At 39.1% G+C, this 23,854-nt stretch overlaps 3 protein-coding genes across 13 annotated transcripts in view; 2 read left to right on the top strand and 1 right to left on the bottom strand.

The window, feature by feature from the left end:
- Window positions 1-9,867, top strand: part of abi1a (abl-interactor 1a) — a 55,364-nt gene extending 45,497 nt beyond the window's left edge. For 4 of the 11 annotated variants that reach the window (XM_034108419.2, XM_034108420.2, XM_034108422.2 and 1 more), the window contains 4 exons: window positions 3,353-3,634; window positions 5,937-6,023; window positions 7,439-7,624; window positions 8,285-9,867. In XM_034108419.2, the coding sequence (XP_033964310.1) occupies window positions 3,353-3,634; window positions 5,937-6,023; window positions 7,439-7,624; window positions 8,285-8,460 (731 nt within the window). In that variant the 3' untranslated portion in view covers window positions 8,461-9,867. The remainder of the gene's footprint in view (window positions 1-3,352; window positions 3,635-5,936; window positions 6,024-7,438; window positions 7,625-8,284) is intronic. The other 7 variants (XM_034108421.2, XM_034108428.2, XM_034108429.2 and 4 more) reach the window with 3 other exon arrangements.
- A 43-nt stretch (window positions 9,868-9,910) lies between these two features.
- On the bottom strand, window positions 9,911-14,769 carry pdss1 (prenyl (decaprenyl) diphosphate synthase, subunit 1). Its single transcript, XM_034108431.2, has 11 exons — window positions 14,569-14,769; window positions 13,842-13,909; window positions 13,356-13,491; window positions 12,976-13,103; window positions 12,674-12,815; window positions 12,445-12,556; window positions 12,229-12,338; window positions 11,873-11,953; window positions 11,627-11,740; window positions 11,305-11,385; window positions 9,911-10,719 (listed from the first exon to the last, which is right to left on the bottom strand). Exons 1-11 carry the CDS (start codon window positions 14,716-14,718, stop codon window positions 10,579-10,581), a joined length of 1,263 nt encoding a protein of 420 aa, XP_033964322.1. The 5' UTR covers window positions 14,719-14,769; the 3' UTR covers window positions 9,911-10,578.
- A 31-nt stretch (window positions 14,770-14,800) lies between these two features.
- LOC117465548 (protein adenylyltransferase SelO-like) lies at window positions 14,801-23,396 on the top strand. The gene is made up of 19 exons (XM_034108418.2): window positions 14,801-15,923; window positions 16,009-16,127; window positions 16,214-16,342; window positions 16,762-16,826; window positions 17,286-17,342; window positions 17,495-17,593; window positions 17,969-18,036; window positions 18,221-18,308; window positions 18,425-18,494; window positions 18,625-18,697; window positions 18,774-18,857; window positions 18,941-19,070; window positions 20,548-20,592; window positions 20,700-20,781; window positions 20,902-20,994; window positions 21,302-21,378; window positions 21,580-21,623; window positions 21,795-21,874; window positions 23,087-23,396. Exons 1-19 carry the CDS (start codon window positions 15,683-15,685, stop codon window positions 23,207-23,209), a joined length of 1,767 nt encoding a protein of 588 aa, XP_033964309.1. The 5' UTR covers window positions 14,801-15,682; the 3' UTR covers window positions 23,210-23,396.
- Window positions 23,397-23,854: the final 458 nt, after the last annotated feature.

The raw sequence follows: 23,854 nt of genomic DNA, 5'->3' as shown, positions 1-23,854 counted from the left end.
TACTAACATAGCGAGACATTCCGACACCAGACATACGTGCGAGTAGATTAGTAAACCAGGTGTTTACCCTTCAGGCTTCGTGCCGGGATCTATTCAAAAAAGAGAACGGAGCGAAAAATACTAACAACAAATTGTGTCAGGTGCGCGTGACCTGCTCCGCTGCGCGTGCATCATTTCCAAAGTGCTTCCACAGCAGTGACACACATCTGTGGATAATCATTTATACGAAAATTGTTAAAGCAACCATCACTAAACGCCAGCAACACTGCATCTGCTGCAGACAGTAGCAACGGGTCAGATGGGGACATCACGTTACCCTCCGTTGTGGACACTAGCTTACTCCCGCCTGACTCGCCGCCCTCAACCCCGGAGCAGCAGTCTTCATCGCCCGAAACACCGCCGCCCCTCTGCGGCCCGCGGGTGCCAGCCAGGATACCACGGCGAAACAGAGCCTGCCTAGGTATATCTAAACAAGTACCCGCCTGTACAGTGGGGTTAGGTGGTCATTTTGCAGCTCGTGGTATACAAATAGACAAGGGCTAGAATATGTGAAAATAGTGCCATGCCTGTAGAAATGTTGGGTAAAAAATAATGCATACAATAGCACAGATGCCTTCACCACGAATGGCTACAAAGATCTCATATCCCAAGCTTCTCACCGAGCTAATGTTGCAGCTGAAATGATCTCCAGGTCACAAAGTCAACCTCACATGATGATGTGATACCAGTTTTCAAGCACAGTAAATATTCTCTTCCCAGAGTATATGATGGGACCAAGGTGATGTTTAGTAGGCTACATGGTTTTAATAATACTTTTGCTTTTCAATGTTTGCCATTTCAAACCATGAGCTGGTTCAAATAATATTTGCCTTGATTTACAAAATTTTCTCATTTGTTTTATCAGTACAGTTTTGAAGCTTTTGTGCTTTTCTTTGCCACAGTCCACTTTGGACTGTATGAGATATTTCAGGATTGCACTTTTAACTCACTTGAAATGTTCTCAGTTGCTTGGTTTCAAAACATAACAAATGCCATAGTCTGTTCATTGGGGACCATCAATGCTATTTCTCATTGCTGTTGCCGGCCACTATTGCTCATGTAAACCTGCTACTGCTGCGCCCCCTGTGATCTCAGATGCACCCGGAGTCATGTTGTTCTGGAGCCGGGCCTGCACACGGCCATATACTAAACAAAATACAGAGCCCATTCCGTGTCCTGTTAGTGTTTACTTCCTGTCTGCCTTCTTCTGGTGATTTATCTGACGTCCAGCGCTCCGTCTTTTAACCTCTTTTCCTTTCTCTTTCTTGATCCTCCTTAGCAACCTTCGTTATAGTCCTTGACAGTGGTCTGTACTACTCTATTAACAACGTGTCACATGTTAAGAATTTACAATCAGAATCGAGTATTCAACTAAGCCGTGTAATACAAGTTGTTAGTAGCCTTAAGGGCCTACACAGTTGTTTTGCTGCTATACCACATTGCCCTTCACTGGATGTATAATGAGCTGCACTAAACTACATTTTAGCATTTAAAATACCTAGCCATTCTTTTGCGGTTATTTTGGTGAAAGTAACTAGAAAAGTAACTAAAGTAGTGTAACTCATTACATTTCAGAGACAGTAATTTTGTAATGTAACTTATTACTTTCAAAAGAGAGTAATAAGTAATATGTAATATATTACATTTTGGAAGTAACTTGCCCAACACTGATAGCACATGATGTATAGCAGAGAGTTTTGCAATGGTGGTAATGATATTGCTCATAGTGGTGGAGTGGCATCCAAAATATGTTCACTCAGTTACTACCAAGTGCTGCATAGCTAACTGAAGTAGCTGACAAAGCTAACGTAAACTGGCTAATGGCTAAAACTCGACCTGCTTGGATTAAGGAGTATACAAAGTAAAGAAATATGGTCAAAGTTTGATTTCGCATTTGATCAGAATATTGGCAAACTCTTACATTACATGTCATTATATTCACAGCATACCTTTTTAAATTACAGAATGACATGCCAACAACATTGAACTAGCTAGCATGCTAACATAAAACTAGCTAGCATGTCATTGTTCCAAATGAAGACACCTAATACTAACTCTGAAATGCAGCCATTTGTTCCATGTATGCATAAGTAAATATACAAAGCATTGTCATTCAAGTTTAATATATTGTTTTCCCCCCTTTAAAATAATTGTACACTTTTTGAGACTTTAATAGACCATGCTTAATAGCAGCATATTTAAACCTTACTTAAGTCATAACTAGCTAAAACACTATTTATATTTGAATGTTGCAATCTGATTTAGTTACACTATTCTAAAGATGGCTTATATTTACTAAGAACTAAAGAATGAATGGTAGATACTAAAATAGAAATAACAAGCACTCAATCTTGCAGCAGCTACATTTACAACTGATATCACATATTATGAATTCTGGTTAATGAAGTTGGAACACATTTAAATAGCCATTTGATTGATGGAAACATTCAATACTGCCTGATGAAGCTTCAATTTACCGCGGATATTGACTCTGAATCACTGGAATATGCTGGTTTTGATTTCCTGTCAAGAGCTCTGCAAAGCTCTACCAACGACTTTGTTTGTACAATGGCGGCTCATATCTGATTGACTGCAGTAATCTTCAGCGAGATGATCACTAGAAACATGCACATTTAATCCTCAGAACATCAATGCAGCTATAATTACTTCTGCTAGTGGCGGTATGCAGAAGTTTGTTTGCCCCCTGTGTTCCTCTGAATCTCTACTTCCTCTGGTTCCACCCATCCCATATCTGAGCAGGGCGCTATCTAGAAATGTGAACAGGAAATACTTGAGACGAACAAAATAAACCTTTTTCTCACTAACACACCCACTCGATGAATAGTCTGCACATTTTCAACGTAATGTTGAAACATTGTGGATGCTGTTGCTGATTTGGAAGTTACATTGTTTTCACATCTGTGGAAACGTAAAGGATCTGTTGGTTCTGCTGCTGCTCTCTTTGCTCACTGAAGTGTTTCCGTCAAGAACTCTTAGGTGCCGGATTTATTCTCTCGACTTTTGTTTTTCATTTCACCTTAATTAAATATCTGTCCAACTGTATGATCAATTGACAATCTGTGTTGCTTCCCTAGCTCACCTTGCTTCCTTAAATTGGTTATTGATTGTCTTTTCATAAGGTGTGGGGCTCTAATCAGTATGTAAAAAGCTCACATTATCTTTTATAAACTTGATGATTCATGTGTTGGGTGCTTTTTTTTTTTTCTCCTTCTTCCTTCTCCTCTGTCTAACCCCCCTCTTTCGTCTCGTCTATCCTTCCTCTGTTCCTCCCCTTGTCTCTGGGTGTTTCTAGCGGTGGCCCCTGGGCCTGGTCTGGGACCCGCTCCAATGTCCCAGTTTGGAACCATCTCGCGGCAGATTTCGCGGCACAACCCCTCCAACTCCTCTGTCTCTATGGTTTCGGCCACGGGCACGTACCGCCGGGCGCCGTCGGTCACTTCCCAGTTCTCCTTGCAGCAGCAGCAGCAACTACAGCAACAACAACAACTACTACAGCAGCAGCAGCAGCAGCAGCAACAACAGCAGCAACAGCCTCATATTAATGGAGGCACTCATGGCTACGGCCAGAACTCAAGTAAGGCCCTTCTGTCTCCAGCCTTTACCTGCTTTATACATCCTGAACTGTCACTGAAGCACACAATGTCACATTTCTTCCAAATCACGCACCGTCACAAACTAAAGAAAGCTAACCTTTGTAGCCACATATTTGCATGAGAGTCACTGCGGCCTAAAGGTCAAGATTGAATTCTTGTCAGTATTATTGACTTCTCTTGCAGATTGATGGAGCGGATTAAGGGATAGTTCACTGTTTGTACCAGATGGACCATTATACCAGCAACAATTTAAAACAAAGTACTGTGGGGAAGCCAAAGTCACGCATAAAATCAACAAACAAACCAATTTAGGCATTGGTACACTAGGAACTCCTGTGTTATGCGAGTTAAAATCACAAATGTTGTCAATGCACTCTGCTGGCTATGTCGAGACGAGAGCATAGGTGGATTTACTGTAAAGGCTCTGTGGGACAGAGCTGTCTAATGTCAAGGTAAAGCTGTGAATATATATATATATATATATATATATATATATATATATATATATATATATATATATATATATATATATTTCTAGCTAATATAACTTGCTGCAGCCCCCATCCAAAGCAGTTTATCTTTACTTGCATGCCATAACTTGGTCTGTTATTCAAAGTTCTAAAGGCTAACTACTCTGACTGGGTGCATACGTACCTCATACATCCCATCTTCAAAACTGAACAACCCCTTTTAAGGCTTTTTATCAATCAGCGGGATGACTTTGGTATTTATGCAGAATTTGTGTCTTTTTCTAGGATTTGCCAGCAGATTTCAACCAGACACTTTCTCTCAACAATAGTCGCAGTTTTTGGTTATGTTTTTGCAGAAGACTAGTAACCTATCAATATAATTCTCTGTTCATCATGTGGGTTTTCATTCTTTAAAACTAGCTACTGTCTAAGATGCAGTCTCCATTTGGTGATAACATGTGATTGGTCTGGTTACATTCTATGGATAAAGACATCCAATCAGGACCTTTGCATTACGTTATTAGTTTCGAGTCACCCTTTAAACGGAAGGCTTGCTAGCTTCTGCCACAGCTTGAGATAGCAGACAGAAATGGAGCTAGCTGACCTTTCACCTTGGAGGATTCTTTCCCCCCCCCCTTAAGAATGTGGTCACACTGTAAGGAATGCATGCACACCTGGCTGAGATCAGACCAACAGACCACCTCCAGATGTGTTCAATCGCATTCCGTTCACCATGTGTTTGACGGCATTGACACCTGGCAATAATGTGCTTGTTTTGCCTGGGTGTGCATTTACAGAAGCACCATATGTCCGTATTTATTTGTGTCTCTATTGATCTATCCAAGTGCAAATGATCCGTCAAAAGTATGAATTCAAAGTGCTCTACATAGCTTCTATCTGTCTGGGGAGTTCAGCACGTTTGCTTGGATTTAGGATAGGGTTGATAGACATCCAATACAAACAGCGCCTCCCTCTGGCCAATCACATCCTTTCTTTTAAAGGTCCCATGACTTGGCCATTTCTACTGATCATAATTCCATTGTTGAAGTCTACTAGAATAGATTTACATTGTTCAATGTTCCAAAATCACATTGGTTTCTCATACAGCATCTCTGTATAACATGTCACTCTCTGTCCTAAACGGCTTGTTGGAGCTTTTTCCAAGAAAACAATGGAAAAATCTCCAACGAGGCGTTCTGGGGCAGCAGAGACGGGTCTTTTCTGTGTTAGAGTTTTACTCGCTACAGGGTGTACATTGAGGGTTTGTGACTCTGCAGACCGTTTACATGCAGATAAATCTACATAACACACAAGGGGACGGGTAATAACCGGAAAAGCATGACATGGGACCTTTAAAGCAATGAGTGCGAGCCGCCTGATTGACAGAAATCAAACCTAATCTGCAGTTTATCCTCTGGCCTCAGCAATCCCCAGATACCATGTGAAATCTCATCACGAACGTCACTGTACTTTTGTGTTTTCTGCAGCTAAAGACGGTTGAATTAATTACTCTGTTGACCCTTGTTGCAATAATTGATCATTCAAACATTTTCTTTCAATAATTTGGGAATTTATAAAATGTCTGAGTCGACAGTTTACTTAATTCGACCAAGCACATCACTCTGTCTGTTAGACTTGTAAAAGCTCACATTCCTGCAGTGTGTCTGTCTTTAGTCTGTGTCACTGTTACGTATGCTTGGTATCAGGTTGCACTCTTAACTGTCTTCTGTATATTCGTGGTGACTGATGGGGCTTTTTTTTTTTTGTTGCTTTCTTTCTCTGCCTCTCCGTTTTCTTCTCTGCTGGCTTTCAGTGTCTATCGCTCCTCCTCCTCCCCCCATGCCCCAGCTGACTCCACAGATACCTCTGACTGGCTTTGTGGCCAGGATGCAGGAGAGCAGTAAGTGAAGAGGCTAAGACATACTTTCCTCCCGATCAATGCCAACTACTTCCCTTTCCAGAACACCCAGCATGCCTCATTCTTGTTCTTCCTCTTCCCTTTTTCTTTTGAGAACAAATAATACCAGCAATACCAGGAATGTGTCTCATTAGAGTCCCGTCATTGTTAACGCAACTTTGAAATCTGCAGTTTGGAGAGAGATTTATTTCTTCATTGTTACTGTTTCTTTTAGTACTACGTAGCTTATTTTCTTGGCAAAGGAGGTATCTTTACAGTACATGCAGTGGAAAAGCTACCATCTGAGACTGTTAAGGCCGCCACCTGCTGTTTTTAGTGATTTATTCTCATGCAGGAGATTGTATTACGGCCTGAAGCTTGGTGTTCATATACTGGATATAGCACTGCACAGTTGAGCTCAGATGAATGATAATGTTTAAGAAGAAAATTGCCGAAGGTCTATAAAAAACGTTGCTGCCCCCTGCTGGATGATAACCTACAATACAAATATTACGGTTAAAGAAATATTAGTTATTTTGTTTCTTTCTTTACGCAAAGAAACTTTAGATTCCTATGGTGTATGTGTGTTAACATACAACACTTTGTATCGTAGTTTTATAAGAAATGTTCATTAGAAGATATCTACATAGTACATATCTTTTTTTTATGGCTTTGTCTCCAATGATGTGGATGCCATGACACTAACCTTTGACCTACTAAATAGCATGACACAGCATGTGATAATCATCAGATCATGGAAATGTTCATAAATCCTGTGCAGTTCCCCTTTGCAGAGAGCTTCAGAACCACAACAAGAGGAGCACGGAGTACATACATCCTTTAAGAGGCTTAAACATACAGTATATCATGTATTCTTGTTAAAGGTGGAGTCAGTGATTCTAATGGAGGATTGCAGAATATATCTGATTTATATTCTCATTGGAATGTGAACTAGGGCAATAGCCACATACCAAGACTTAATATCAGTAGAAAACGGGATTTTAAATTGTAACTATAATTATTTTTGTTGCCTTTTATTCTATTCAAGAATCACTTGGTCATATATTTGCAAGCAAAATCATTATTGCTACACTCAAAAGTATTGCATATTTTCTTAATATCAGGCAACCAATACCTTTCATGTCAAATTTAGTACATTTATAAAAAAAAAAAAAAAAAAGGGGTATTTTTTGGGTGTTGAAATATCTACAGTCTTTCTCCAGAATCACTGCCTCCACCCTAAAGTGGTCCATGGAAATTGTTGAACAGTGATGCAGCCTGCTTGACAAATTTAATATTCAAATACCATTCATACACCCTCCATCATTAATCCTGCATGCTTCATCAGCCGTCCTCTCCATGTCCTTGACCTTTTGACCCCCTCGAAGAAAATCTAACTTTCTGTGTCTGCTCGACAGTTGCAGATACTCCTACTCCACCTCCCCCTCCGCCTCCAGATGACTTGCCCCTGTTTGACGACTCTCCTCCACCTCCTCCGCCTCCTCCAGTTGATTATGAGGAGGAGGATGCTGCCGTGGTGCAGTACAGCGACCCCTACGCTGATGGAGACCCCCAGTGGGCCCCCAAGATCTACGTCGAGAAAGGTTTGCGGCAAAACATCTACCCCAACATCTCTTGTACTCTGTACTCTTTATTAATAAAAAAAAAGACTAACAATTTCAATATACACATTGTTACATGCTACTGTTGAACTTATTTAAATATTGTTATTATTTTACCTTTAACTGCTCAATTTGATTTTTACATACCTTTTTTTGTACATATAATTTTATTTGTACCTTTATTTGTTTTTATTCTTCTTATATCAAAAATATTATTTTATTGCACATGTTTATTTGAATTGATGTTTGTATAAATATTGTTAAATTATTTAAACTTTTTTACTGCACATTGTTTCATTAGTATTTTGCTTAAATACATGTTTTATTATTTGTATTTATTTTTATATTATTTAACTTTTATTTTACATTTTATTTTGAACTTATATTTATATAAATATTGTATTATTTATTTCATTTAATCTTTATTGCACATCTTTATTTTAACTTCTGTTTATGCATATTATGTTATTTTTCTTTTCATTGTACACTTTTACTTTAATTTCTTATGTTCATAAAGTATTTTGTTTACTTCTAAAATAGAACACTCAGAAAGTCCACTTACCCCTGGGATAATTAAATAATTTTGATTCTAATTCTGAAAAGTGAGCACAACCTAATCCAAACCTTCTTTTCCATTGTCAGTGGTGGCCATCTACGACTACAGCCAGGACAAGGACGACGAGTTGAGTTTCATGGAGGGTTCGATCATTTATGTCATCAAGAAGAACGACGACGGCTGGTATGAGGGCGTTGCCAACGGCACCACAGGGCTGTTCCCCGGCAACTACGTGGAGTCCATCATGCACTACGCCGACTGAAGCAGTAACAGTAAAGTCTATTTATTCAGTCACATCATAATCCACTGAGAGACTGACCGCCGCAACCTTGACTCCCGAGACGCGTAGACATAACTGTATGATCCCCTTTTGATATGACAGAATGTTCTTTCCCTTACTGATTGCAAATAAAATGAAAAGTAATATCTATTTAGTTTATTTTGGTGTTATATGGGTGGGGTTGGGGACATTTATTGAATATGTAAAAGAGAAAAGAAAAAGATTGGACTGATCACGCCCGTTGAACTCAAAGACGATGGTCACACAGCTGAAGGATGTACGACATCATCTTGCCTGGACAAAAAAAAAGGAGATTCAGAAGTGAATGCTTTCTGAACAAGAGTATTAGGTTTTAATGGAACAAATCAAATGTAAAACACCTTCAGTGGAAGTGTTTGTACTGTCAGTTGTATATATTGTGAGCTGCAGCCACTTGAGTTTCTGTAATGTGAATTCAGTGAATGTCGATTACATGATAGTTTTCATTAGTGGCGCCCTCCTCGACTCAACAAGGCTCATTGGTCAAATAAGACAGCCGGTCAATCATTTACAAATTGAAATACTGTATATGGTATTTCAAAGACAATTACTCCTGAAAATCTTGGCGTTAAAAGCATGCAACATTTTAAGAGATATAATGTAATCTTAAGTTTATTGCTTCCATAATGTTGTAAATGTATTCACCTTTTTAATTTTTATTACACTGTTGAAATCACTGAACTGACGTAAGTTTCAGGCATCGGATATTAACATAAAATTGACTTTTTCATGCATTTTGGATCAAGAACACATTTCATTGTTTGGCTTAACAAGCATTCAAAGATTGTCATGTCACTGTTAATTAGTTAATAATAATCCTTGTAAAAAAAACCTGTAGGATCCATTGGTAACTGGCTATAATGGACTATGATAGACAACGGATAATGTGCAGTGATTTTTAGGCTGGAATAGATGCATGACACTGCCATGACAATTCAAATGTAATGCAGACCAATAAACAACCAATACCTCCTCAGCCTTCAAAAAGCAACAAGGACCATGTTGAATGCTCTGAACATGAAATCCTCTGAGCTCTTTGTATTTTTAACTCTAGTAAAAAAAAAAAATCAGCTGTCACTCAGGTCTAACATCATCATGATAACGTATGTTTTTCTGTTGGCCACCATTCTGTACGTACCATTTAACAACATCAGACCATTTCAGGATACTGCAGCCTATGCCTTGATATTTTGCCCGTTTTCTTTAGGAATTTCCAATTTAAAAACATGTTCTGGCTCAATTTCATGGGTAGAAATATAGAAATCTGTCTGCCCCTCATTTGTACATATAATATGTTGATTGAAAAATTAATGTACAGTCTTTTTATAATAAACAATTCTATGTACAAGATGCATGTGTGGTCACTTGGAGGGAATGCAAGAGGAGCGCTGGCTTGGCTTAAATAAAACGTACATTTATTGAGCACATAGTCGTTGTGGATGAAAAGGCCATGGTTGTTACAGGACACTTTGCATTGAATAAGTAGCCTTACAGCATTTCACAAGTCAAAACACATGTTTGGCCTCTGAGGTTTGGACGGATCTTGTCAAACAGATCCAAACGGACACAAGGGACAATGTTGCACTTCCTTTGGAATAACACAGATGTTGCAATGCTCACATACCACTCAGTCAAAGTTAGTTTCAAGCATGGTAGGATGTTGCAATGACAGTACTGAATGAAATGTATAGTTGGAGTGCAGTATCAATTTCATATTTCCTTTCCAAGTCCTAGCTGTTGACACCATTCCAGAAATCTGAATCAAAGTATTTGCACTACATGTATTTATATATGGTGCTATTTTAAGATCTCCCCCCTGCCACCCATGTATATTTTTTGGAAGTATACAGACACCAGTCTCTATGCTGTCACTTGATTGTGATTTAAGTGTTCGGACACATCCGGATGCTGCCACATTCAGCGTTTCACTCAATCCAGCACCAGGGCTCCTTCCTAACAAACTCCCATCTCTTTGTCCGTCCTGGCCAGCTCAAACATGGCGGGCAGGATGATTTGCTTGTCTTCAGGTAGCTGCCTCGAGTGAATCCCAGTGGTGGAGGTTCACTTGTCTCTGGTGAGCACCATCTCAGTGAGTCTGATGAGGGCGTCTCTCTCCGCCGACGGGCTGAGCATACTGATCTGTCTGATGGCCTCCTGACAGTAGTGCTGCGCCAGGTTTTTGGTCTGTTCCACGCCGTCGCTCTAAAGAACAAGAAGGGGTGGCAACATTGTTTTTGTCTTCATTTATTCAAGCAATTGTGTTTCGGAAAAGCTCTACTTCTCTTTCACCGTTAAACATGAACCCCGATCGGTATTATGGACCACTTAGTGAATCTCAGCTGTTTGAGTAGAGAGTGTTCGGACTGGAACAATGTTTTCTGATATCACATGAATGCAGCACAAATGCCTTGTTAACAAACGTGTAACATTGTTAGTGTATCGTGCCTGAGCATCTTTCCCCTTACAACACAAAATCCCTGGCTATGGAGAAGTACCACACTTTAAACCATCTGAACTTGTCGTAATGAATCACAAACCCATTTTAAGAAGAGATACGTGTATGGCATTCATGCTTCATTATATTATGAGAGCTTGGAGAGAGACTGTGCCTTGATAAATGACGTACAGTATACTATAAGCCGCCTGGCGCGAGAAAACCTAATTCTTCATATTCATCTACCCTTATTTACAGTAACAAATTCTCAAAGTAGATGTTTTACGAAACCTTTACATTCAAACCCTTACATTTAAATATGCATTTGGTTTTTAGAGAATTATTGTTCATACCTGAAAGACGTATTGCCAGGCTTGATCTACGTCTCCTTTCGAGCTGAAACGTCTCATGATCATTGAGTGGAGCTCGGGAAACTGGAAAGACAGAAATAAGCTGAGTTAGAGACTGACAATCGACAGTAATGAAGTGTGTGTGTGTGTGTGTGTGTGTGTGTGTGTGTGTGTGTGTGTGTGTGTGTGTGTGTGTGTGTGTGTGTGTGTGTGTGTGTGTGTGTGTGTGTGTGTGTGTGTGTGTGTGTTCCAGTAACTTCATACAGCAGTACAGTTTATATTAAAGCTTACATAGGTGAACATAAAGTGCTAATGTGGATCTCACCTGTTGACAGGCAAACAGCACCGGTCCAGTGGCCAGGCCCAGTTTGAGATCTGCAGCCGAGGGCTTCCCCAGGTGGTTGGCCTTTGATGTGAAGTCCAAAACATCATCCACCAGCTACAAGACGGAGAAAAATAACAAAATGTATAATTATTTTATTTACATTCAAAACATGTAATCCCACACAGTAAAGGGTATTCTCATAATTTAGCCAGTATGTATTCAAAGCGGATTCAAACAGAAAGTTACCTGAAATGCGATGCCAACATTCTTCCCATACTGGTAGGCTATTTCATGGACCTTAGGATCAGAACTTACTAGAACGCATACCTTTAATGAAAGAGAAGAGAGTTAAAATAAATAAAGAGTAGAAACTGAGCCGTCTAACTAAAATGGAAGGAGTCTCTAACTGCGGTCAAATAGTAAGAAAAGCATCCTAGAGTTTTCCCAACCATCTGTTCAAGAAAAGGTGTAAAGAGAATTCATTAGGACTTAGGAAAAGACGACTGTGGAGCTTACTTAAAAGACGGTTGAGTCATTTCACTCAGTTAGGAACTCAGTTTCTTCAATTCTCTGGTATTTGTGTGGAAACAGAACGTACATACTGCTTTACAACTGTTTGCAATCAGACTCGCTGTCTTCTTGAAGGTTTTCTCCAGGTAGTGTTTGAATCTCTCGTTCTCGTTCTCTTTGGAGCCCAGCTGCATGAATTCACCTGGAAGTCAAACCAATTAAGTTTAGGGAGTTTGCTCACGGACATCTAAGGAGATTTTATAACAGACTGATTTTGCAAAATGGCATGAATAATGTGATTGCTTTACCTCGCACCAGATCCTCTATCACCTGGGAAAACACTTTTACAACCGTGTTGTTACCAATTCGCGCCATGGTTATGGAGGCAACTGATAGGATGAAATCTCCAGCCAAGATTGCCTGGAAGAGAAAAAAAAAACAATCATTCATAAAATAAAATGGCAATTAAGTGATAAAGCAGAATATATCAAGTGGATAAACAGGGGAAGGTTTTTCAGCCGATTTCATGACCCTTACCTTTTTTTCACCCCACAGTTCATTGATGGTTCCCTTCCCCCTTCGTCTATTAGACCCATCTATAACGTCATCATGCACCAGGCTGGCAGTGTGGATCATTTCTGTGATCATAGCTACGGCCCTCTGCCCTGGGAGCAATTCTCTACAGAGGACAACAAATTGCAGGAAATGAGAGAAGATACAACCCTGGACTGTGATTCACATGACAAGTAAAAGAGTTATAACAGGTATCAAGGGTAAGAGGCAGTTAGTAGGGAAAAGAGAACATTTGTGGAAGTCTAGAGTGATCTTTTTTTTTTTACCCGGATCTGTTGCTGTGGCTGTTGAGTGCCCGCGCCATCAGGACAACTATCATTGGTCGGATGGCCTTGCCTTTTCCGTCAAAGTAGTAATGACATAAAGCCTTCAGCTCTTTAGTAACAAACAACTCCTGTAAAGCAACAAATCATTTCTATTAGTTGCATCAAAACAGCTACTAAACAAGATAAACATTTGCAAAAAACCACATGACTGTAAAATGACTTCTGCTCATTTCTAACCAACATCTTCTTAAGATATGGCTCAATAGTATTACAGCTGAAAGAACTCTGCAAATCCATCTGTCTCTATGCTTTCTAGACAGAAAATGCCACTATTTTATATCTAAAGAAACATAGTGGAAAAACTCAGTATTTCAATGTACCTTTCTGATGTCATCATATAAATTAGTGAGATCTTCCTGTGCTATTGTGAAGGGGTCCTGAACCTTCACATCTGTGTGGGCACTGTTTATGCAAAAGCAAGACTTTAGTGAGGGATCCAGCAACCGCAGTTTGTGTCTGCAAGAGAGAAAAAACAACATACAGCAACTGTGAAACATATAGAAATACAGAACATATGCGTATAATGTTAAATAAAGTTTGTAATACGGTATAAGTGAAATATGTCATTGAAAATGGCCTATATTACTGTGGTACAACATACAGTGTTTGTCAATCATTTTTGCATAGCCCAATGTTATCAACAATATGTACAGGATAGAACACCCTTCAACCTGAGGGAAAATATAGGCCAATTTTTAAATTGAAATCTAAAACCTGTCTTGCAGTGTAAGGTGAACATTATAATAATTACAAAAATCCAGGAATATTTTGGTTACATTGCAAGGCCTTTGGTAAAGACAACTCACCTGGTGAGAGATGTGGTAAAGTTAAAAGTGTTTGGACCTGTCCGTCTTCGCAGTGCTGATGGCTGCCCCTGGAAAAAACAAAGGACATGAGACTTTTAGACTGTATTTAGGTTTTGTATCAGGCTACTTTTAGGCCAGCAGAGTCAGCATTTCAACACAAAATGCATTATTTCTGGCAGCTTGGATAAGGCTTTATACAACATAGACCCCCTCACCTTGGTGTAAGAAATATCCTAAATTATTTACATTCAAGTAGATGAAAACGAGAGTGTATACTGTACTATGTATTTCTATACATATAAATAGCAACAATGACTCACAGTATAATGTCTTTGTAAAAGGTTTATAGATAAAAATAACAAAAATGCAAAGAGAACTCGAGAAACATGATTTAAACAGCTAGCTATGTAAAGGTCAGAGTAATTAATATGCATTATGGAAGGTCTTGACCTTAGTGTATTCAGAGCACGGTGCTGAGTTAATTCTGTAAGAGCCAACAGCCCCTGCCACAAGTAAGTGAGTCACCATTCAGTTACGAAATACTAATAGAAAATACACTAAATTGCTCAAATCCTAACATTGACTGGAAACGTCCCAGACAGTACACCAATACACCAGTAAACTAAAAATCGCTAGCATTGAGCCGGGGAGGCTGACGGTTCGGTGGTGACCTTCCGGGGTTTCTGCAGCACTCCCTGCCCGGTGCCGATAGCAGCCGTAAACTCACCTCGTTCCCCGGCCCAGAGCTCCAGGATGTCCGCCCCAGAGAAGATGTGGAGAATGACACCGACCTTCCATTACTATACCACAACGTTTCGAATAAACTCGAACAGTTTGCATTCCACTTTGAGCATTGCCTAAGCAATGGGCACGCCATGTTACCACAGTGGGACGGACTGACAGGTTATTTAAGCGGAACCGGAAATGACAAGTTACTGACGTCGTTCCACGCGACGGAGTTAACGCTGACGCTAGCTATATATGGGAGTTGTTACATTTCAGGAATGCAGTGGTAGATGTCAACAACTGTTACTTTCTATTTAACTAAATATATCAAATGTGTCTTTGCCTAGTTCTCCAGGAATTAAGTAGATTGTGTGCGTAACATTACTATTTGGAGATAGTAGCTAACAGCTAGCTTTAGCCTGTAGCCAATGTTGCTGTTGTTTTCCAGTTTGTTATACTGTAATCTTGGACGTAATGCAGATTAATTAAATAACACTACTTTAAAATCCTCACACAAAGGTTTTACGAAAAAGGTTGCCTTTAAGTCAATCTTGTTAAGTTATTAAAGTTAAAAAGAAGGAAGAAAAACAATAAAGTTGCCTGTAATTAGGGTCTTTTTTCACAGCATAATTGCAGTCTCAATGACATGTGAGCTTGTTTGCCATTGGTGTAAATTATGCAAAGTACATATTTTAGTAAAGTTTAAATTGCTTGTACTGTGTGCATTTTTCCATGTAATGCCACCTTACACTTTTACTCCAGTAAATGACATTTCAGAGTAAAATTCTTTGCCGGTTCAGATTTAAACGTACCCTATGATCCATACATAAAATATATGTAGTTGTATAGATGAACTACCCAAAGAGTAGGCTAGTTTTACTGTTGACTCTTTAAGCTTATGTTGGGAATATTACTTAGGCTACATCAAGTAAAAAATAGTATTGAATGTAGTAGATCATTATAGTGTTATTGCTACTTTCACTTCAGTACAGGTTTGAGTTTGTCCTCCCCAAATGCGCTGTGTGCTCCAGCTGAAAATCATTTTTTACCCATTTTCAAATCTACAAATAAAGCTTACAGGCAGGTTCCTTTGAGGCGGTGTCTGTGTCTATGACATGTGGAGCCCTAACCAAGTGTTAGTGTTTGCACTGGTAGCAGCATCCAGCTTCACATCTGTACATGTTCTGGAGTTCTGCCAGAGTACTGACCGCGACTGCCATAGTGATGATAACCATGACAATATGGCATCAAACAGCCAGCCGTCCCTACACACTGTCAAGTCCAGGTGGAATGTGAGTGTTTCCAACCTTATAAAAGACCTGGAGCAGTTGAAAGTGTCCAGCAAGAAGCTAATAGGTAAACAATTATCTTCTTTTGTATGTACTTTTGAGGGTGATACACTGATAATGTCACGATTCCATTTTCTAAATATGTTCTGCAGAAGCATTCCCGATTGATGAGGTTAATGGCAACTTTGCTCGCTCTGTAAAGAACTGCATATTCTCCAAATCCATTCCAACCCCACTGAGAGGCCCATTGAGACTGGCAGCAGCTTCTAAGGTGATCTTACATTATCATCAGCAGCACCACAGAGTCTTTACAGTGAGATGTGAATAATTCATTTATATTTGAATTTGTCTCAACAGGACGTCATCGAGGGAATTTTAGACTTGGATGTGGCTCTAACCCACACCAATGATTTCCTGCATTTTGCCAGTGGGGACAAACTGCTATCAGGATCTGTACCCCTCGCTCACAGATATGGAGGTCATCAGGTCATGATTCATTTGTTTTCTCTGTTTTGCAGTCTTCATTTCGTGCACTTATAGTTTATACATTTGAACCTACTAATGTCAAATGCAACATATAAAGTTTCAAATACAGACTTTTTTTTAAAGTAGAATCAAGCTATGCAGAATGTCCTTAGTGGTGAGAGCCGGTGTACACGGTTTATTGTATTACCTCAAATCTACTGTGAATATTTATAAAGTGCTTTAATAATACCACAACAATATAATTATTTGAGGACTACAGTATTACTTTAACAGACAATACATCAACAGAGGACTACAATAAGACAAAAACAAGTTGATTAGAAAAGTCAAAGAAACTTTACATTCTGTTTTTAAATTGTATCGTTTTATTCTACTGATTAATCACAGTTGATGACGTTAAAATGCTCCTTCTCCATCAGTTTGGCTACTGGGCAGGTCAGCTTGGCGATGGTCGAGCACATTCCCTTGGTCAGTATACAAACAGGTGAGAATGTTATTAGGTCCCTTGTGTTTCCAAAGTATTTGTCATGGTTGTGGACTTATGTTGCCAAATTCCGGTTTTATTTTTGAAATTCTGTTCTCCCTTTGTCTGGTCTTCCTTCCTGTGTCTGATTGTCTCATTGTGTTCCCCTGTTGTGTTTCTGCCTCCCCTCCCCAGCTGTGTCTTGTCCTGTGATTGCCCTTCTGTGTATTTAGTCTTGTCTTCGACTTGTTGTCCATGTTACCTGCCTGCTCCTGCTTGTAAGTTTGTTCCTGTCTGTCGTGCTCCCCGCTTTTGTTAATGTTTAGTTAATTCTTGTTTTTCCTGTCACCGGCGTTTGTTAAATAAAGCTCGCTTGGTTCGATTTTCTACTGCGTTTGGATCCTCTTACCATTATCCTGACAGTATTGTAAATTCTCCAGTTAAATATTTGACTTTCATTCCCTTTAAAATGCTCCAAAGGAAAGGAGAAGTGTGGGAACTGCAGCTTAAAGGCTCTGGGAAGACACCTTATTCCAGGTATGTTTTTTGTCATACCTGTTCACATCATTTTTTCTTGGTTCCCTTTGCCACATTTGGAATCATTTTGTTTCTGGGATAACACATGGCTGCAAGCCCCAACTTTTTTTAATCTGGAACATTAATATACATTTTACTTTTTTTGTATACAGGTCAGGAGATGGACGAGCTGTCATCCGTTCTTCAGTAAGGGAGTTCCTCTGCAGTGAAGCCATGCATTTCCTGGGGATTCCAACCAGCAGAGCTGCCAGGTGATGGATGAAACTGGGTTAACTTTTGTAATGCGATTTAATGTAATCTTTATAATATTATTTTGTTTAGGATTCAAAGAATGTGTGCAGTTGTATCTGTAACTTACTACAGTACAGATAAAAGCAACATAATGTTTAAAAGACACCAAATTATTCCGAACTTGTACGTTTCTACTTCCCATTTAAGAAGTCGAGTATCTGTATTAACATGTATGGGTTCACAACATTATAAACTAAGATGAACTTCCTATGTGGAAAGAAAGGGAAGAATTATTTATGGATGAATTCAAAATGTATAACTACTAGCTTGATGTGTTGACTGTTAGTTTTGTTAGGTGTTTTCTGGTATTGATGTGATGTTTCTCTTTGTTTCAGTCTAATTGTAAGTGACGAGCCTGTGATAAGGGATAAATTCTACAATGGCAATGTGAAGACAGAGAAAGGTACAGTGGCTCATTCAAAGATACCTTTAATCATTGTCACTGTGCACCTCTTTTAGGACCAAAAACGACCACTGGGTGGTAGTTGTATAATATAAGAGCTTGCTAGAAATGGCTCTTATAGTAAATGGTGCCTTATGTTGCAGTTTGTTTTTATTATTGTACCTTCTTTATTCTTTTTCCCCAGGGGCTGTTGTTCTCCGCTTAGCCAAGTCATGGTTTCGGATTGGATCTTTAGAAATTCTGTCTCAGAGTGGAGAGATAGATCTCCTGAGGTTAGTATGGTCACATGATCATAGTGTCAGCCCACTTAGGCTTCCTTCTCATTCCATGGCCTCCTGTTACATATCCTGCAGCTCGTAAAATAATGCTTTTTTCCTGCTGATTTTAGAAAGCTGCTGAACTTTGTGATTGATGAGCATTTTTCCTCAATCAATTCAGACGACCCAGATAAATATTTGGTAAATTGAAAAAAAGTATTATTGTCACAATTACAAGGTTTCTTTAATATAGGTATTTATGTATATTATTTATATATTTCTTTGAGGAACTTCCTTGCTTCATGCTTAATATGTTTGCTTTATTCTCTAGGTGTTTTATTCCACAGTTGTAAATGAAACAGCCAATCTGATTGCCCAGTGGATGTCTGTTGGTTTTGCACACGGTGAGTGGTGTCTGAACATTTTGCCACAGTTTGTTGTTTTACCAACATCTACTGATATTGTGTGTTATCACGCCAGGTGTGTGCAACACTGACAACTTCAGCCTCCTGTCCATCACCATTGACTACGGGCCGTTTGGCTTCATGGAGGCGTATGACCCCGGTGAGTACAATGCCTTTGCTTTATAGAAATAACGGAATGTCTAGTTATTTTGTACAATGTCAAATAAAGCTTTATCGTTACAGGTTTTGTCCCCAACACATCTGATGATGAGGGCAGATACAGCGTTGGAGCTCAGGCAAACGTCGGACTGTTCAACCTGGAGAAGCTCTTAAATGCGCTCAGTCCTGTGCTCTCTAAACATCAGCAGAACCAGTAAGAACCAAGTGCAACAACACTGAGGCAAGGCATGTTTATTTATATAGTACATTCCAATAACCAGGCAATTACAAAATTGATTTGCAAAAAGACGTAGTGCAAGAGAAACACATAATGTTATTACATATACATTGATTCAAAAAAGCCATTGGACTTAACATAAAACTCAGCTCAAATAGAATAAGACAGGAATAGAAGCTACACGGCTGTGTACAATCTGAATAGTATAATACTTTTTAAATAAAAGGCAGCGGCAAACTGAAACGTATTTGTCCTTGATTTAAAAGAAGGGATAGTTGAAGCACACCTTTTAGGTTTCTGACAATTAAAGCAAACAGATATTGTTCTAAACTGTATTAAAGTAAACAGGTATTATCTTGAACTGTATTGAAGTGAACATGTATTATTTGGGACTGTTTTAAAGTAATCCTATATATATATATATATATATATATATATATATATATATATATATATATAAACCTTCTTACATACAGTTTCCCAGACACCCTGACACACACACACACAATACACTCCCTGACCAAGATATCAACACACACACACATACACTTTCCCAGACATCCTGACACACACACAATACACTCCCTGACCAAGATATCAACACACACACATACACTTTCCCAGACACCCTGCCACACACACATACACTTCCTCTTACCAAACACACACATGTCCTTTTCAAGGTTCTTTTTGGGGCCAATATAATCTCAAGCACTAATATATCTGTGTACAATGTTTGAGAAAGAATAGTTTGTGTGAAACCTTCCCTGGGAAATTAAAGGAGTAATAATAATAATAATAATAATAATAATAATAATAATGGGTTCCATTTATAAAGCACTTCATATTTGAATTCAAATCCCGAAGTGCTACAAGTAGTGAGCATGAACAGTATAAATAAACATTACACAACACGGTAGAAGCAATACAAATAAATAAAAGGGTGATAAAAAGTAGTCCAGTGGAAGATAAGAAGTGACTCTCCGCCCCAAATATGTCCATATATACTGTTGTTTATTCATGCACGTGCCCCCTGTTGCTGACTGGATGGTCCCGATACCTGTATCGCACGGCAGTGGAGCGGGGAGCCCGGAGTGCTCTGTTACAGGGCACTCTGTATTTTCGTAGTGTGTCTTTTTACCATTAAAATTAGATTATTGTTATAACTTTTATGCCGGTGTTTTGAACTCCTTTCTTATTAATCTGACCAGGCTCATCTAACGGACGCGCGGAGCAGAGCTGGGCTTTAAGCCACCACTACTGTGTTTGCTCCTACACAGTTTGTTTGTATTGATCATAAAAACAGAACTTGAACTGAGTGTTCAAATACAAAACCCGGTGCACATTACTAATGAAATGACTATAGAATTGACCCTGTAATATTGGTCAGCAACATCATATCTCTTCTCCGATTTCATTTAGAAATGTTTCATTAAAACTTTCTTTCTTTCAGGGCGCAAAGTATTTTGAAAGGATATGCCAATATTAACCAGATGAGGTGAGGTCCACATGAAATGTATTTTCTCTCTGTTGTCCCTAATGATATATCCAACCAGTGAGTCAATATATATTTGATTTTACAGCTTTATTCGTGGTTTGTTTCAGGGTTCACCAACATTTTAAAGCTAAACTAGGGCTTCTAGGTGAAGAGGAGGATGATGGCTACCTCATTGCCTTCCTGCTTAAGGCAAGCCATTGACAATCCTACATAATTCATGTCAGTCTACTAAATGGATTTAATCTCACTGTCTGTTTACTGGCTGTAACTTATTCTTACTTCCAATCTAATTTGTGTTTGTTTCACCAGATGATGGAGGACACTCGGTCAGACTTCACCATGACCTTCAGGCAGCTCAGTGAAGTTTCAGCCCAGCAGCTTCACAACAGGAAGTTCCCACAGGTAGAGAAGCGCTGAGGCAGCAGCTTGTCATGTTTCTGTTTGTACATTTTATCATGACATCTTTCATATCTAAATCCAGCTCTCATCGTGCTGGTCATCGTGATTCTTCTAGTTGGGTGTTTAGTAGATCAAATATAGGGTGACAAATGACTTGCAATATTATGTAAATGACACTATTGGATAATATTTTCCAATCTTTATGGCAAGTTAATTTGTGTTACGTATGTAGGTACATACGTCCACATTCAAGAAACTGATTTAGCATCAGCCGAGATATTCAGAACCTTTTTGCTTGTTTTTGAATTAGATGTGGGCTCTTGAAGACTTGTCATCCCACAAGCTCTTCTCTGATTGGCTCAGCATGTTCCTGCTCCGGCTCAGCAGGTAAGCAAATCATGTTAAATGATGGCTCACCATTCTGAAGTTAAAGAGTTTGAAGATATTCTCAAATGTATAACAAACTACAAAAACAACATTATGACACCAAATGAGTATAAGTATATACTCATTTGGTGTCATAATGTTGTTTTTGTAGTTTGTTAGATTGTATAAGAGTGGATTTAAATGTTTGTTCTCTCTGTTCAGACAACTAAATGATAGTGATTTGCAGCGTCAACACAGGATGAAAAGTAAGCCACTAAACCCTCATACTAAAGTTGAACATAAAACAGTTAATTATAGGAACTGTGAGTAACGGCATTGTGCTTCAAAACAGTATATAACAAGGAATACAAATGTCTTTGATGTGAGAATGGTTTAAACTGGACCAACTTTGAATGATTGTGAAAATTATCTTACAGATGTAAATCCTCGATATGTGCTGAGGAACTGGATGGCAGAGTCTGCTATAAGTAAAGTTGAGATGAAAGATTTTTCTGAGGTGTGTGTGTGTATATGATATCTAAACAGGTTCTCCACAAGGTCTCAAACCGTATTAAAAGTTGATAAATCAATTTAACAATCTTACTGTATCTACGCAAGGCTGAGGCGATTACCATATTTCACAATATGCGCCTGTAAAGTATTCCATTATTTATTTAAAGGTCCCATGACATGCTTTTGCGGTTATTACCCATCCCCTTGTGTGTTATGTAGCTTTTTCTGCATGTAAACGGTCTGCAGAGTCACAAACTCTCAAAGTACACCCTGTAGCGAGTAAAACTCTAACACAGAAAAGACCTGTCTGTGCTGCCCCAGAACGCCTCGTTGGAGATTTTTCTCAGCCTGGCTGTGAGTGTGTGTGCTCAGGCTGAGTTCCGTGGTGTCTCGCAGACCCCACGCAGCAACCAGGAAACGACACCAGTAACCCAGCTCACACTGTCCGCTCCTCGAGCCTCAAAGTGCGGAGCAGCGAGCCCCGCAACGTCCCGCCAACACGGCACCCAGACCCCACGCAGCATTCGCATCTGTTTGTCTTTACTGCCGTCATTTTCTGGTTGCTGACAAATGCCATTGTAAAACATAAACACTGATGTCCAGCTGTAACGGTGGTTGACTAATCGGAGCACAGTGGGCTCATAGGCTGGGGGGGGGGGGGCAGGAGCTCCAACAAGGCGTGTAGGACGGAGTGAATACGCATACTACAGAGATGCTGTATGAGAAACAATGTGATTTTGGAACAATGTAAATCTAGTATCTAATTTTAATAGACCTCAACAATGGAAATATGATCAGTAGAAATGGCCATGACATGGGACCTTTAAGGTACCTTTTTTATATGACGTAGTCCATTGTGAATTATGCTATACTATGAACTTTTGTATGACACACTATATTATGAAATATAATAATTACACTATGACTTCTCTTTCCGACAGACTTTTTTATTAATGTGTTTGGTAAAATATTAAATATATAGTAAACGTTTTATATGGCTTTTATGTCATACAATACCATACGATGGAATTTTACCACGCCTTTTTATCCCATTCATTACTACTACAAATAAGTATTACTTAACTCCATGATTCTTGCATAAACCCTTTATTAAATAATTGGATTTTATCTTCGAAATCATAGCAATGCCCCCTTTTTTCTTTCCTGTTAAAAGTTGTGTGATTCGTTTTAACCTAGTCTTTTTCCCCCCCACTAGATGGAGCTGCTGCACCACATCCTGTCACATCCCTATGTTACACAAGAGACTGCAGAGGAGGTGGGCTATGCAGCAAGACCCCCGCTTTGGGCTAAGAGGTTAAAGGTCAGCTGTTCCTCTTGAGAGATTCTTGGATACAGCAACAACACTAAAGAGAAGAAGAATAACAGCACACTTGCACTCTTTGGTGTGATTTAGTAAATTCTCACATGCTGGTGGAAACGATTTGTTCCCAAATGTCAAGGTCATGGCTTTTAAATGTTTTTCTACTGCATATTTACAGAAGCGTATATTAAAAGATGCTACAGTTGAGGCTGTCCTGTTGCTTTTTTAAGGATCTAGGTTTACATACAGATTAACTTTTCACCTTAAACACATAAAGCAAGCACACACCAGAGCTGCACAATGAAAACTAGGTCCATTGCTTTTTATATTTCCCAAAATATAACAGAAAAGAGACTTGGTTATTCATTCCAGTAAAACATGTTGTTCATGAATGCTTATGCCAGGTTTTTATTTCGCTTTTTTAAATCATTTTAACCCTTGTGTTGCGTTCAAAAGCTGTTACCGTTCATGGTGTTTGCGCGGGTATTTTGATCCATAATATCTCAGTCCAAAACACACACCAAAAATGTCTATCATCTAATATTGTTTTAACTACATCATAACTAACTTATAATGCATTCATAACCGTACAATCCTGTTGTAATTTAATGTTATGGCCCAAAACACATTATACCACATATTGCACACGTGTATGTGTGTTCA

Source organism: Pseudochaenichthys georgianus, chromosome 20 (genome assembly GCF_902827115.2).
Source record: "Pseudochaenichthys georgianus chromosome 20, fPseGeo1.2, whole genome shotgun sequence".
NCBI classification, from domain to species: Eukaryota; Metazoa; Chordata; class Actinopteri; order Perciformes; family Channichthyidae; genus Pseudochaenichthys; species Pseudochaenichthys georgianus.
This window is presented reverse-complemented; position numbering and strand designations above follow the sequence as displayed.